At 41.0% G+C, this 15,833-nt stretch overlaps 1 protein-coding gene across 2 annotated transcripts in view; it reads right to left on the bottom strand.

Annotated features, from left to right (window-relative positions):
• Nucleotides 1–15,833, bottom strand: part of VPS53 (VPS53 subunit of GARP complex) — a 127,389-nt gene that overhangs the window by 2,772 nt on the left and 108,784 nt on the right. For both annotated transcript variants that reach the window (XM_068530769.1, XM_068530770.1), the window contains 2 exons: nt 15,363–15,432; nt 1,470–1,607 (listed from right to left, as the gene is read on the bottom strand). In XM_068530769.1, coding sequence (XP_068386870.1) covers nt 1,470–1,607; nt 15,363–15,432 — 208 coding nt within the window. The remainder of the gene's footprint in view (nt 1–1,469; nt 1,608–15,362; nt 15,433–15,833) is intronic.

The raw sequence follows: 15,833 nt of genomic DNA, 5'->3' as shown, positions 1-15,833 counted from the left end.
GAGTCCCACGTGACTTTTTAAATCTCAGGACCACGGGAAACACTCTGTTGCAGGGTCCCCTGTTTGAGACATTTCGTAGGTTCGTGGTACCTGCTCCTTCTGTCCTGATGTATCACTGTTCCCGAAGGATGGCCTCAAAAGGCACCGAATTAAGTGGATTTTCTCAAAAACAAAAACCCTAGAACAGCCTCACTCTTTTCAAGACTTAAAATCTGGAACTTCATTTAACTACATCCAATTCATGTACCAACAGCAGGAAAGCGATGGCATCGCAACCCTCACATTCACTGCCATTTGGTTTTCAGTGTGGTGTCTGATTTCCTTCCTCCAGCAGACTTTTTTTTTCCCCCAGAGGCAACCATTGCTTCAACTTTCTTTTTTTTTTTTTAATTTTAAAAAATTATTTAATTAATTAATTTATTTGGCTGCGTTGGGTCTTCCGTTGCGACGCATGGGCTTCTCTCTAGTTGCGGCGCGCGGGCTCCAGAGCAAGCAGGCCCAGTAGCTGCGGCGCGCCGGCCAGCAGGCTGGTTTTGTTTCGAATTTCTGAGAATATGACTCAGACTGGCAAGGAGTATTCACTCAGAAATTCTCTCTAAACCCTGCTCTCCACCCTGGTGAGTAAACCAGCTAGGGAAGAAATGGATTAGGCTGCTTCCAGTTTCCTCAGGCCAAAGCCTGAGGTCTGTGTGGGCCCCTCACCTGGTCCCACCCATGTCAGGGCCTGCCGCTACTCTTCACTCCTCCATTATTTGAGTCATTCTGTTTGGAGACAGACCTGAAGGGCCTGCAGGCCCTGGCCTTCTAAGAGCATCCCCTGGCAGTTCCGTTTTTTCTCCAGCCTTCTCTCCCCTCCCCAGTAGGCCCCCTTTCCCCTTGACACGTCCAGATGGAAATCATATGCAGGAGCTCAAAGCTTCAGACATTCTCAGCATCATCACCCCATGTATGTTTTATTAAATGGGGCTTTAGAAAACCCATTTGCTGATTAGAATCAGTTATGCAACATCTGTTCAAAGTTCCTCTAAAGTGGCAGAGTTTAGAGCGCCAAAGAGGCTTACGTGGACCGGAGTAACTGAGAGCTGGGCCACAAATCCCTGCTGAGAAGCAGAGAGATCCCTGACTTAGACGCTGATTCACAGTGGCAACGCCACCCAACCTCCAATCTTGGTCAAATCTTATTACAAGAGAATCCCACTACGATGAAGAATTCATTCGTCAGATAGAATTACTGACCCCCCAGTAACAGTGCACTGACTTTCAACAATATCTGATGAGGCCAAAGTCTGGTTCAGCCAAAGAATGTGGACAATCTTTTAGGACTGATAGGCATAGGTCCTAACCTGTGCTTTCAAAGACTAGTACTCAGTACTCCTTGGAATAAGCAATCAGATAACCAGGCCCTTTTAACCGAAACCTCCCCCCCCCGGCCCCCCCCCCCCCCCCCCCGAGGAAGACACAAGCCCCACCTTGAGGATCATCTCCGCTCGGGTCATGCCTTTCACCACGATCTTTGTGTAACTGGCTGGGGCTTTCCTCACCACCTGAGAGCCGATGGAAGGCAGATCGAGCAGGACCATCTTCAGCGAGTGGGTGTCCAGCAGCAGCTGAGGGAAGAGAGCAGAATAGAACCAGCCGCTTCACAGGGACACGATACCTAAGTGCACGCACACTGATAAATAACATTTTCCTGATTTTAAATGTAATACGCTCTCATTGGAGAAAATTCGGAAAATGAACAAATATAAAAGGAAAAACATGAGTGATAGTTACTATGACCCAGGAAAAAACAGTAAGATGCCACAGTTCAATGTGGTATCATTCCCACCAGTTTGTGTGTGTGTATAACAAGCTAGAGTTATACTGTATAGACAGTTTTACAACCTGGTTTTTCCACTTAATACATGATGTTTTTTGAATTCTATTTTCCCATCTTGGCAGTCTTTAAAAAAAAAATCATGATTTTCAATGGCTATACAGTACTCTATGCTGTGTGTGTGTGTGTAACTTTAATATTTTTAACCATTCCCCTACACTTTGTTTCTAGATTTTTATTATTATAAATAATAAATACTGTGATGAACAGCTGTGCAGATATAATTCTAGGTCTATCAGCGGCATTTCCTTAGGAGACAGTCTTTGGGACAGATCAAAGGATAGGACATTTGGAAGGTTCTTCTTACATATCCTGAACTGCTTTCTGAATGGAATGTACCTATTTACATAGTGCAGACTGCACCCACATCAGCACTGAAAACTGCCATAAAAATTTTGCTTATTCAACAGGCAAAAAATGGTAATTCCGTACTGCTCTATTTTGGATTTCTCTGGCTAGTGAGGATGTAGGAGATTAAATCAAATTTAAACATCAGTATCTTTGCAACAAACTGCCTTTTTCATTCTTTCTTTTTTTTTTTTTTGGTTCTCTTGGATGCCAATTACTTGGAAGGCTATCAACTTTCCTGATTGCCCACCAACTGCAGGCACAGAAATGGCATATATACACTGGCCTGTTCAGACAGTTTCGAAGAATGGAATCACATGCCCACCAACCAGACAAAGGTAGCAGTAGGGTGACAGTCTCGCTACTGCAACTCTGATGGTCAATCTTATGTTCAGGACAGGGCTTGCTGTATCTGCCACTGCCTGCTCCTCTCAGAAAGCTTTCCATAATTATATCAAGCAGGGGTGGAATGGTATCCCTTCAGGCCCTATGACACCCTGAATTCTCTCATTCTCCCTGTACTTTGCTATGGACAGGAGAGTTAACAACTAACGATAAGACAAACTCATTAATGAGAAACACTATTAACTTAATGGTCATGGTGATTATAATTTTGACAATGGTATCAAAATTTGGAGAAGCCATCAGTGTTTTACTTGGGATAACACAGAGGGAAATATTGCTCTCAAAAAATGGTGAGGTACTGAAACAGACTGATTCTGAAGTTTATATGGAGAGGCAAAAGACCCAGAATAGCTAACGCGATATTAAAGGAGAAGAACAAAGTTGGAGGACTGAGCCTATCCAACTTCCAGACTTATAATAAAGCTACAGTAGGGACTTCCCTGGTGGGCCAGTGGTTAAGACTCCGCACTCCCAATGCAGGGGGCCTGGGTTCGATCCCTGGTCAGGGAATTAGATCCCACATGCCACAGCTAAAAGATCCCGCGTGCCACAACTAAAGATCCTGCATGCTGCAATGAAGATCTCGCACATGGCAACGAAGATCCTGTGTGCCACAACTAAGACCAAGTGCAGCTAAATAAATAAATAAATAAAATAAAATAAAATAAAGCTACAGTAATCAAGACAGTTTAGTACTGGTGAAAGAATAGATAAATAGATCAACTGAGAAGAAAAGGCCCAGGAATAAATCCACGCAAATATAGTCAACTGATCATTCACAAAGGAGCAAAGGCAATTCAATGGAACAAAGACAGTCTTTCCAACAAATGGTGCTGGAACGGCTGGACATCTATGTTCGAAAAATAAAAATAAAAGGGAATCTAGACACAGACCTTACACTCTTCACAAAAACTAAATCAAAATGGATTACAGACCTAAATGTAAAACAAAAAACTATAAAACTCCTTGAAGATAACATAGGAGAAAACCTAGATGACCTTGGGTATGGTGATGACTTTTTAGATATAACACCAAAGATATGATCTGTGAAAGAAATAATCGATAAACTGGACTTCATTAAAATGAAAAACTTGGGCTTCCCTGGTGGCACAGTGGTTAAGAATCCGCCTGCCAATGCAGGGGACACGGGTTCGAGCCCTGGTCCGGGAAGATCCCACATGCCGCGGAGCAGCTAAGCCCGTGCGCCACAACTACTGAGCCTGCGCTCTAGAGCCTGCGAGCCACGACTACCGAGCCCACATGCCTGGAGCCTGTGCTCCGCGACAAGAGAAGCCACTGCAATGAGAAGCCCGCGCGCCGCAACGAAGAGTAGCCCGCGCTCGCTGCAACTAGAGAGAGCCTGCACACAGCAACGAAGACCTAACACAGCCAAAAACATTTAAAAATAAATAAATAAATAAATAAATAAATAAATAAATAAATAAAATTTACAAAAAAAATAATAATAAAATAAAATAAAATGAAAAACTTCTGCTATCCAAAAGACAATGTCAAGGGAATGAGAGGACAAGCCACAGACTGGGAGAAAATATTTGCAAAAGATACATCTTATAAAGGACTGTTATCTAAAATATACAAAGCTTTTTAAGAAACACTCAACAATAAGAAAACAAACGACCCAACTGAAAAATGGGCCCAAGAGCTTAACAGATACCTCACCAAAGAAGAGAAATAGATGACAAGTAAGCACTTGAAAAGATGCTCCATCCAGGGAAATGCAAATTAAATCAGCCACGAGACACCACTATACATCTATTAGAATGGCTAAAATCTGGAACACTGACAACATCAAATGCTGCTGAGGATGTAGAGCAACAGAACTCTCATTAACTGCTGGCGGAAACGCAAAATGTTACAGACACTTTGGAAGACACTTTGGTGGCTTCTTATAATAAAACTACACATACCCTAACCACACAATCTAGCAATCATGCTACTCGTTATTTGTCTAGAGTTGAAAACTTATGTTCAAAAACCTGCACACGGATGTTTTTAACAGCTTTATTCATAACTGCCAAAACTTGGAAGCAAACAAGATAACCTTCAGCAGCTGAATGGAGAAACTGTGGCACACCCAGACAATGGATTATTACTCAGTGCTAAAAAGAAATGAGCTATCAAGATATGAAGGAACCTTAGGGCCTTCCCTGATGGTGCAATGGTGGGGAATCTGCCTGCCAGTGCAGGGAACATGGGTTCGAGCCCTGGTCCGGGAAGATCCCACATGCTGCAGAGCAACTAAGCCCGTGCGCCACAACTACTGAGTCTGTGCTCCAGAGCCCACCAGCCACAACCACTGAGCCTGCGTCACAACTACTGAAGCCCACGCGCCTAGAGCCCGTGCTCCGCAACAAGAGAAGCCACCGCAGTTAGAAGCCCATGCACTGCAATGAAGAGTAGCCCCCACTCGCTGCAACTAGAGAAAGCCCGTGCACAGCAACGAAGACCCAACGCAGCCACCAAAAAAAAAAAGATATGAAGGAAACTTAAATGCACATGACTAAGTGAAAAGGCCAATCTGAAAAGGCTACATATTGTATGATTCCAACTCTATGACGTTCTGGCAAAGGCAAAACTATGGAGGAAGAAAAAGATCAGTGGTTGCCAGGGGTTGGGGGTGGTGGGTAAGATGAACTGGTGGAGCACAGAGGCTTTTTAGGGCAGTGAAACTGCTCTGTATAATACCATGATGGTGGATACATGTCATTATACATTTGTCCAAAGCCACAGACTGTATAACACCTAGAGTGTAAACTGTAACACTGTAATGTAAACTATAGACTTTGAATGATAATGATGTGTCAACACAAGTTCGTTGATTGTAACAAATGTACCACCCTGATAGGAGATGTTGATGATGCGGGAGGCTATGCTTCTGTGGGGCAGGGAGTATACGGGAACTCTCTGTACCTGCCCCTCGACTTTGCTGTGAACCTTAAACTGCTCTAGAAAATATAAAGCCTTAATTTTAAAAAACAGTGGGAAGCTACACTAAGGAAAGAGTAATTTCACGCACTAATGTTGCTATTCGAAGGCCTAAACTCTGTAGGTCATTCAATGGCAGACCAGGAAAGTGCTAGGATATTTTGGACTTTTCTAGGTTTCCAGAGATGAACATTCTCACTCTCCTAGTGTCTGTTTTTTGAGAAGGCCATGGGCTCACAGAGAAAGGCACCCAAGCATTCAGAAGGCAGATAAGTATAGACTGTCAGAGGCACCCCCACAAAGCGCCTGGTATCAGAGCAGTTCCCAGAGCCCCACTGGAAGTGAGCACTGCTCATCCTCAGAGGGAACCCAGCACGTGCCTCTAAAAAACAAGTACGCTCAATTCCATGCAGATTAAAAACCCAGATATAAAAAGAAAAACATTAAGAAGAAAACAGATTATTTCTGTAGGGAAGAGAAGAATGTGAGACAGAGGAAAGATGGAAAAATCTACCTTAAAATAACATAAGTCTATAACAAAAGACACATAAACAAAGTAAAAAGACACAAACCGGGAGAGGATGTCTGCAATACTGCCAAAGGGATAATACTCAGAACACATAAAGATTCCCGAAAATCAATAAGAAAAAGACCAGCAACCCCAGTAGCAAGAATAACAGCGGTGTGGCAAAGATCTGAACAGGCAACTCACACACACAAAAACAAAACAAAAACAAAAACAAACAAACCACAACTCAAGCACTCACAAGGTGTGTGAAATGATACTTAACCTTATTAGTAATCCAGTAAATCAAAACCACAATTGTGTACCATTTCGTACTCATCAGAAAGGCAAAAGTAAAAAGGTAAAAAATACCAAGTGTTGGCATGCATATGGTGCAATGAAACTCACACTTAGGATGAGAGTATAAATTGGTTGAGGCACTTTGGGGGAAACTCAGTACTATTTCCTTAGTGGAAGATGTGCATAACCCGTAACACAGCACTCATATCCTTTAGAAAAATTCCTGCCCATGTTAAAAAAAAAAAAACAAAAAAAAAACGATTCCCTGCATCCACTGTTTGTAAAAGCAGAAGACTGGAAACAACGTAAATGCCCCTCAACGGTAGAATGGATAAACAAATGGTGGCATATTCATGCAATGGAATATGATATTGAAGTTAAAATGAGTGAACACAAACAACCTATACCAACATAGACAAATCTCAGAAAACATTATGTTGGGCAAAAAAAGCAAGTGGGGAAATGATATGTATAGTACCATTTGTATAAAGTTTAAAAATATGTAAAACAAAATTATATATCTTTTGTGAATAGATACACATGTAACATATCAAAACACATACGGGAATGATAAAAATCAAAATCAGAATAGTGATTACCTCTGGGCATGTAGGGAGGTGAGCGGAAGGGTAGGGTCCACGGGGGACTTCAGCCATAACTGTAATGATTTACTTTATATAAAAAAGATCTAAAGCAAATGTGGGAACATGTTAAGATTTGACTAAGCTGAGCGGGAAGCTGATATTCTTGACATTATTTTCTATACTTTTATTAACTGGAACTATGTCTTTTTCTTCTTCTTCTTTTTTTTCCACACTATGTTATTTGAGGCCTAGTGAGGGTTCAACTTTATCTTCCATACAGCAAAATTTCAGAGCCTTGTCAAAATCAAAGGCATGTCTTGGCATTATTTGCTAGCAGGAAAAAAAAAATCAGTGATTATTTAAAACTGTATGGGGATACTTCCTGTTTTTTCTGTACTTTCTATTTCCCAGAGATATATTATATGCATAAATAATTGTACAGTCTTAAGTGACAGGAAGAGTTTTGAATGAGCCAGACATAACTCTCTAGTGTCTCCCATATTTTGAGAGATAGGACTTTTTCAATTCCCGGCCAGTCACAATAAAATTTTGTCCTCACCAGACAGCTGTACAGATGGAAACCTTCGTTTCAGGTTTTACCGGGAGTAATGTAGTCAGAAAAGGTGGGAGCTTGTCTGATAGGCTTAGCAGCTGTCTGTGGGCAATGAAGGTGAAAGGCCCCATTTATCATGAAAATCTGCTGGCTTTCATCTTTGAAAATAGCTAAAAGTTCATCCTCTTAGGCATGAGGCATTGGGCAAGAGGTGGCCATCCACCAAATTTGTTTGAGCCTCAGAGATAAATTTTGGGGTGGTGTGGCTCATGTTCTTGATGGGCTACTGGGGTGCAGATCTGGCCAGCATGCTATGCCTGGGAAGGGTCATCACCCAGCAATGGAAAGCTCTGAGGGGTTTACTTCTTAAAGAGCCCCTACCACTCTTGGGGGTCATCATGACTATCATAGTGACGGAAACCTTGAGTAGACAAGATAAAAGGCCCACTGCTAGAAGGTAAAGGGCCATATATACAACGCTAAGTTTCAAGGAAGTGACACAGAAGAGACAGTTCAAAATATGAAGAATGGATGGACCAAGGTGAGGACATGCCTAGTTTCTTTCCTCTTTTCTTTTTTTTAAAATTTAGGTGTAACTTTCATACAGTAAAGTACACAAAGACCAAGTACATAGCTTGATAAACTATTACATATGTATACACCTATTGCCTCATTAAAGATATGGGACATTTCTCCATTGACAGAAGAATGGATAAAGAGATGTGGCATATATATATATGGCATATAAGATGTTACGGAAAAACCCGAACGAACTTTTTGGCCAACCCAACACACACACGCACGCACGCACACACGCACGCAAAATGGAATACTACTCAGCCATAAAAAGAATGAAATAATGCCATTTGCAGCAACATGGATGGACCTAGAGATTATCATACTAAGTGAAGTAAGTCAGACAGAGAAAGACAAATATCATATGATATCACTTATATTTGGAATCTAAATGAAATGATACAAATGAACTTATTTACAAAACAGAAACAGACTCACAGACACAGAAAACAAACTTATGGTTACCAAAGGGGAAAGGGCAGGGGGATAAATTAGGAGTTTGGGATTAGCAGATACACACTACTATATATAAAATAGATTAACAATAAAGTTCTACTATATAGCACAGGGAACTATATTCAGTATCTTGTAATAACCTATAATGGAAAAGAGTATGAAAAAGAATATACACACATATAACTGAATCACTCTGCTGTACACCAGAAATTAATACAATATTATAAATCAACTATACTTCAATTTTTAAAAAATTAAAAAAAAAAAAAAAGATATGGGACATTTCTTGCATCCCAGAAGGCTCCCTCAGGTTCTCTTCCAGTCAACGCTCTCTCTTCCTTCCTAATAAAGATGACCACTCTTCTGCCCTCTGTCACTCAGGATTGGTTTACTGCTCACTAATGTGCTATGAACATTCTTGTATATGCCTTTGGTGGCCATACGCCCTTATTTCTCTGGGGTGGCATCTATGCAGAATTGCCGGTTCAAGGCGTAAGCATATGTTTAGCTTTAGTACAGACTGCCAGATAGTTTTCCAATTTGGTTGTGCCGATTTCCATTCCTACCAGCAATGCATGAAAGTTCCAGTTGCTTCACATCCTCACCAACACTTGGTATCGTTGACCTTTTTAATTTTAGCCATTCTAATATCATTGTGACTTTAATTTACATTTCCCTGGATGATTAATATGCTTTTTGGCTTTTTTGGTGAGCTTCTTTCTGAAGTGCCTATTCAAATCTTCTGTCATTTTTCTACTGATTGATCATCTTTTTCTAATTGATTTGTTGAGGTTTTTTTTTTAAGTAATTTTTTCAACTTTATTGAGGAATAATTGACAAATATACTTTAACTGCATATACTTAAAGTGTACAAGGCGATTATTTGATATACATATATATTGTGCAATGATAACCAAGATCAAGATAATTAACTCTCCTTTTGTGTATGTGGTAAGAATGCTTAAGATCTACTCTCAGTAAATTTCAAGTATATCATACCATATTATTAATTACAGTCACCATGCTGTACATTAGGTCCTTAGAACTTATTCATCTTAGAACTGAAAGTGTGTACCCTTTGACTTACATCTCCCCATTTCCCCCTTCCCCCAGCCCCTGGCAACTAACATTCTATTCCCTGTTTCTATGAAATTGGTTTTTTTTTTTTTCCTTTTAAGATTCCACATATAAGTGATATGTTGAGAGATTTTTAAAAGTATATACTTAGAATATGAGTACTTTGTTACATATATTGCAAATATCATCTGCTACTCTGGCTTGTCTTTTGAGAAAAAGAAGTCCTTAATTTTAAGTACTCCAAATTATCTCTTCTTTTATGATTGGTACTTTTAATGTTTTGTTAAGGAATCTTTGCCTAACCTACGGTCATAAAAATATTCTCTTATTAGCTTCCAGAAGTTTTGTTGTCTTATCTTTCACTTTCAGAGCTATAATCCACCTGGAATTGATTTTTTAAAAACTGAGATACAATATACCATAAAATTCACCTTTTAAAAGTGTACCATTCAGTTCCAGACATCTCAACACGCCACAAATAAATTCCATACTCATTAGTGATCACATCTCTTTTCCTCCTCTCCTCCACCCCTTGCCAACCATTAGTCTACTTTCTGTCTTGTGGATTTGCCTGTTCTGGACATTCCATATAAATGGAATCATATGTTATGTGACCTTTTGTCTGTGGCTTCTTTCACTTAGCATAATGTTCTCAAGGTTCATCTATGTTGTAGCATGTGTAAGTATTTCACTTCTATTTAGAGCTGAATAATATTCCCTTGTAAGGTTAAACCATTTTCTTTATCCATTCATCAACTGATGGGCATTTGAGTTGTTTCTACTTTTTGGCTATTATGAATAACGCTGCTTTGAATAATGCTGCACAAGTGTTTGCGTGAACATACTTTTCCAATTCTTTTGGGTTTCTATCTAGGAGTGGAATTGCTGGGTTACATGGGAACTCTATGTTTAACATTTTGAGAAAATGCCAAATTGTTTCCCAAAACGGCTGCAGCATTTTCCATTTCCGGTGTATGAGGGTTCTAATTTCTCCACGTCCTTGCTGGAACTGACTTTCCTATATGGTGTGTGGTTAAGGTCAAGATTAATTTTTTTTCCACATGGATATTCAATTACCCAGCACTGTTTACTGAGAAGACCATCCCTTCCCAACTGAATTAGTGCCGTTTTTGTCATAAATCAAGTGTCTATGTATGTGTGGGTCTATTTCTGAACTTGATTCTGTTCTGTTGGCCCATTTGTCCCTGTGTGCTTAATTAATTCAGCATTAAAATAAGTCTTGGTATCCTGAGGTTTAAATCCTCCAACTCTGTGCTCTCTCTTTAGAGTTATTTTAGCTATTCTTGGTCTCGGCACTTCCATCCAACGTTTAGAATCAACTTACCAATTTCCTTTCACACCCACATCCACCCACCCCTACTGGGATTTTACTGTATCTAGAGATTAATTTTGGAAGAATTGACATTTTAAAAATATTGAGTCCTTTAATACATGAATATGAGCTTTCCTGCCATTTTAAAGGTCTTCTTTAATGTCTCTTAATATTGTATCATTTTCTGTGTAGAAGACTAGCACATTTTTTAATCAACTTATTCCTAGCTATTTAATGTCTCCTAATGCTACTGTATATGGTTTCATTAAAAATTTTTCATTTTAAATTGTTTGTTGCTGTTATATGCAAATATTAAAAATAATTTAAATACTGACCTTATATCCCACACCCCTACTAAATTTATATTCTAATAGCTTGTCCGTAGATTCTTTTGGATATTGTCATTCACAATCACATTCTCTGTGAAATGTGAAAAATGACAGTTTTGTTTCTTCCATTCTAATCTGTGTACCTTTTATTTCTTTAAAACTTTCTTTTATTTTTTGTCTTATTGTTCTGGCTAGGACTTCAAGGGCAATGTGGGATAGAAATGGTGACAGCAGACATACTTGTCTTGTTCCTAATGTCAAGAGAAAATCTTTCTATATTTGACCATTAAGTGTGATGTTTATGGCAATTTTGTTTTTCATTAACTGATTCATTTCTTTCATGAGCTGGCTCGGTCTCCCCATCTCCAGGACCTTGGTGACCCTGCCAATGCTTGTAAACCCCTGTGGAGCATGGCTGTGCCTGTCTCTTTGCTCTGTGTGGCACAAAGGGAGGACCCTTTTGAATGGGTGATAGAAGAGGTTTCAAGCTCTCAGTGGGAAGGATGGCCTCATAAAAATCAAGATGGGCCAGAGCTTAATGAGACAGAGAAAAGCGAGCAGTTGGGTAGTTAAGAGATTCAACAAGGTCTTTAGGGACTTCCCTCGTGGCGCAGTGGTTAAGAATCTGCCTGCCAATGCAGGGGACATGGGTTCGAGCCCTGGTATGGGAAGATCCCACATGCCGCAGAGCAACTAAGCTCGTGCGCCACAACTACTGAGTCCGCGTGCCACAACTTGCCACAGCTGCTGAAGCCCGCGCGCCTAGAGCCCGTGCTCCGCAACAAAGAGAAGCCACCGCAATGAGACGCCCACGCACCGCAACGAAGAGTAGCCCCCGCTCGCCGCAACTAGAGAAAGCCCGCGTGCAGCAACGAAGACCCAATGCAGCCAAAAATAAATAAATAAATAAATAAATAAATAAATAGAAAGAAATGTAGATGTTAAAAAAAAAAAATCACGTTATTTAAAAAATAAATAAATTTATTTTTAAAAAAGTCAATATGGTCATAATGTGGTAATATGTATGATGGAATACTGTTCAGCCTTAAAAAGGAAGGAAATTCTGAAACATACTACAACATGAATAAACCCTGAAAGCATGCTAAGTGAAATAAGCCAGACACAAGTGGACAGATGTTGTATGATTCCACTTATAGGAGGTCCCTCGAGCAGTCATATTCATAGCGATAGAAAGGAGAATGGTCGCTGCCAGCAGCTGGGGCAGGAGGGGTGGGGAGTTAGTGTTTAATGGGAAGGGAGTTTCAGTTTGGGATGATGAAAAAGGTCTGGAAATGGATGGTTGCACAACAATGTGAATATACTTAATACTAGGAACTGTACACCTAAAATGGTTAAAATGTTAAATTTTATGTTATGTATGTTTTACCACAATAAAAAAAGTCAATATGGTATATAAAGATAATACAAAGGAAAATATTTATGGATCTAAAATATTTTGAGCAATACAGTTCATGTCTATACTTCATAGACATGAACTGTATTGCTCAAAATATTTTATTTTATTATTTTATTTTTATTTTTTTAAGAATTTTTTAAAAAAATATTTACTTATTTATTTGGTTGCGCTGGGTCTTAGTTGCAGCAGGTGGGCTCCTTAGTTGAGGCATGCGAACTCTTAGTTGTGGCATGCATGTGGGGTCTAGTTCCCTGACCAGGGATCAAACCCAGGCCCCCTGCATTGGGAGTGCAGAGTCTTAAACACTGTGCCACCCGGGAAGTCTCCTCAAAATATTTTAGATCCATAATACAATAGATCTAGAAGGAGGCGTGTGGAGAGTCTGATTCAGGGCTCTTATTTAAACATGAGGAAACTGAGTCCAGAGCAAGGAAGCAACTGCTCATGATCACAGGGACCATTAAAAGCAGAGCGGGGACTGGACCCCAAGTTTTAGGGTCCTTTTCCCGACACCACAATGTGTTGCTTCCTCTCTGGTAAGCAGTTTGTGCAAATGGATTCCTTTTTTAAAAATAATTAATTTATTTATTTTTGGCTGCGTTGGATCTTCGTTGCTGCGTGCGGGCTTTCTCTAGTTGCGGCGAGTGGGGGCCACTCTTCGTTGCAGTGCATGGGCTTCTCATTGCGGTGGCTTCTCTTGTTGCGGAGCACGGGCTCTAGGCGCGCAGGCCTCAGTAGTTGTGGCGTGTGGGCTCAGCAGTTGTGGCTCGTGGGCTCTAGAGCGCAGGCTCAGCAGTTGTGGCTCACAGGCTTAGTTGCTCCGCAGCACGTGGCATCTTCCCAGACCAGGGCCCGAACCCCTGTCCCCTGCATTGGCAGGCAGATTCTTAACCACTGCGCCACCAGGGAAGTCCCTGGATTCCTTTTCTACTGTGTGCTCGGTCATAGATACTGTGGCCAAAAGACTAATTAATGACCCTGCAAATCCCACAAGACTCTCTGAAAATCACAAACTAGCAAGAAGCATTACACATACTGGTATGGTTCAGCTCCACGTGCCCTTGCAATTGCTCAAGTGGACTCTGGGGCCCAAAGAGAAATAATTTACTTTATACAGTAATCAGGAAGAGAATCAAGAGCAGGAAAATGTCTCCTTTCCTATTTTTGGCACAAGTATTAAAGTGTAGTCTAAATTTAGGATCTAGTACTTCTGTGGCAAAGCAGAGGCATCTGAGATTAGGCCTCAATCTTTGCTTTGACTCTCACAGCTTTTGTTAAAGTTTGGATTACAGTTGCTGCAAGACTTGCGGCAGAATCTGTTTTAATCTGTGAACTTCTCTTTGTTAACTTCTTGGTTCCTATGGTTTTGCTGCCTGAGTGATCACGCCTCCAGCTCCGTGACTGCTTGGGTTTCTAAGGCCGGATACTCAGGGCAAGCACGGACCCAAGCTAAACCTGAACTTCATGTGGGAATCCTCCAAGGGCCACGTTGCCTTTAGTTCTCACCCACGGCCTCCCCCAGGCTGGGCCTGTTGAGATCTATGCTCTCCTGTCACCCACTCCTATTTGTCTGGGGTCTGAGAAAGTAAAACACCAGTTTCACAGATGGTTTTCTCATCCACATCTCAAAGCAGAAGTAAATACTGGCCAAATTGATATATTTCTGAAGGTGCGGGCTTTGAAGTCTGAGCCGATTATTTTAACATTCTTTTAAAGAAAAGAAAATCTGAGGAAAATAGATAAGACATTGGGTTCATGTGACAATATGAAAATATCATGCTACTGGACACTAAATGAGCTTGTAAGGCCTGGGCAGAGCTGCAAACTCATGGAAACATGCTCCCAATGAGTCAACTTTGTGTTCCAGTGGCTTCATCAAGTCTAGAGACAGAAACCTAGTAACTGAGAATCTAAAGCTTCTCTCAGACACACAGAGAGCAATCACTCCGCGTCCTCTCCTACCACACACAAAAGTGAGGTGAACAGAGCGGATTCCCGATAAACATGTGCTAATGAAACTGGGCGTGCTGGGGCATTATTCTGCTGTTTCCCGAGGACAGAATTCGTTCTGTGTTTATGACATGCAAGAGGTAAGAATTTCCAAACACTGACATTCTACACTCAGAGACAGTCGGTCAGTGTCTGAATCCACGCAACCTCCCAGGAAGTTTGCTGAGACAATATTTCTGACTCTGCTAAGCTGATCAGCCAGACAGCCTACAGCAAGCATCGACTAGATGTTTCTATGTGGGGAGATGGGCACTGACAGTGGAAACAAACTATCAGGAGTAACAGCTGGCATTTGTTGAGGGCTTCTCATATGCCTGACGTTGGGTCAAGCACTTCAGTGCATTATCCTGTTTAATCCTCACAACTACCCTGTGAGGCGCTGCTGGGAGTATCCCCATTTTATAGACGAAGAAACTAAAGCCCTGGAAGGTTAAGCAACTTGTCTAAGGACAAACACCTTAGGAGGTGCTCAATGAAAATGTTTTAAATAAATGGATGAATAATTTAAGCTGCCAGGTCATCATTCTGTCCTCAAAACAGGGAAATCAGTGATTTTACTTCTCCACGGTAGCTCTGTACTAGGAAGTTATGCAGTTTGATCTACGACAAAAGCCATAAGGAACAGTCCTATCCCAGTTTTGTCTTACCTGTTCTGCTCCCACCATGCTAATTGGCTTGCACTTGAAGAGGTGGGTGATGAACTTGGGAATGAAGGAGCTGTGGATAAAAAAGAAGTGACAAATTAGGCTTATATTCTCTTTGGTAAAGAACTGCAGAAACCTTTTTTTTTTTTCTTTTTTTAAGGCCCCACTTCCTTCTGTAAGAAAACTGAGAATTAAAGTAGACACTACTGTGGCCTACAAGCATCCATTCTTTTTCTTGCTAACTGTAGCCCTGGTTTTATTTAGGTAAATCTGGCCTTGGGATGCTGGGGAAAAGCTGATCCCTCCTGAACTACAGGGGTGAGTTCTAATCAGCCTCAGACAGGCGGAGCATGGGGTCCCTTGGTGACTGCTGTTGGTGCTGATGTGGCTTGTGATCGAAGCCCGCCGGAGGGAAGGACTTCATTGCACTGCTGGGGCAAGTCTCTCTTCTTCTTCAGGGTATTCGTGTATTTG

This window comes from Eschrichtius robustus, chromosome 20 (assembly GCF_028021215.1).
Source record: "Eschrichtius robustus isolate mEscRob2 chromosome 20, mEscRob2.pri, whole genome shotgun sequence".
Taxonomy (NCBI): Eukaryota; Metazoa; Chordata; class Mammalia; order Artiodactyla; family Eschrichtiidae; genus Eschrichtius; species Eschrichtius robustus.
This window is presented reverse-complemented; position numbering and strand designations above follow the sequence as displayed.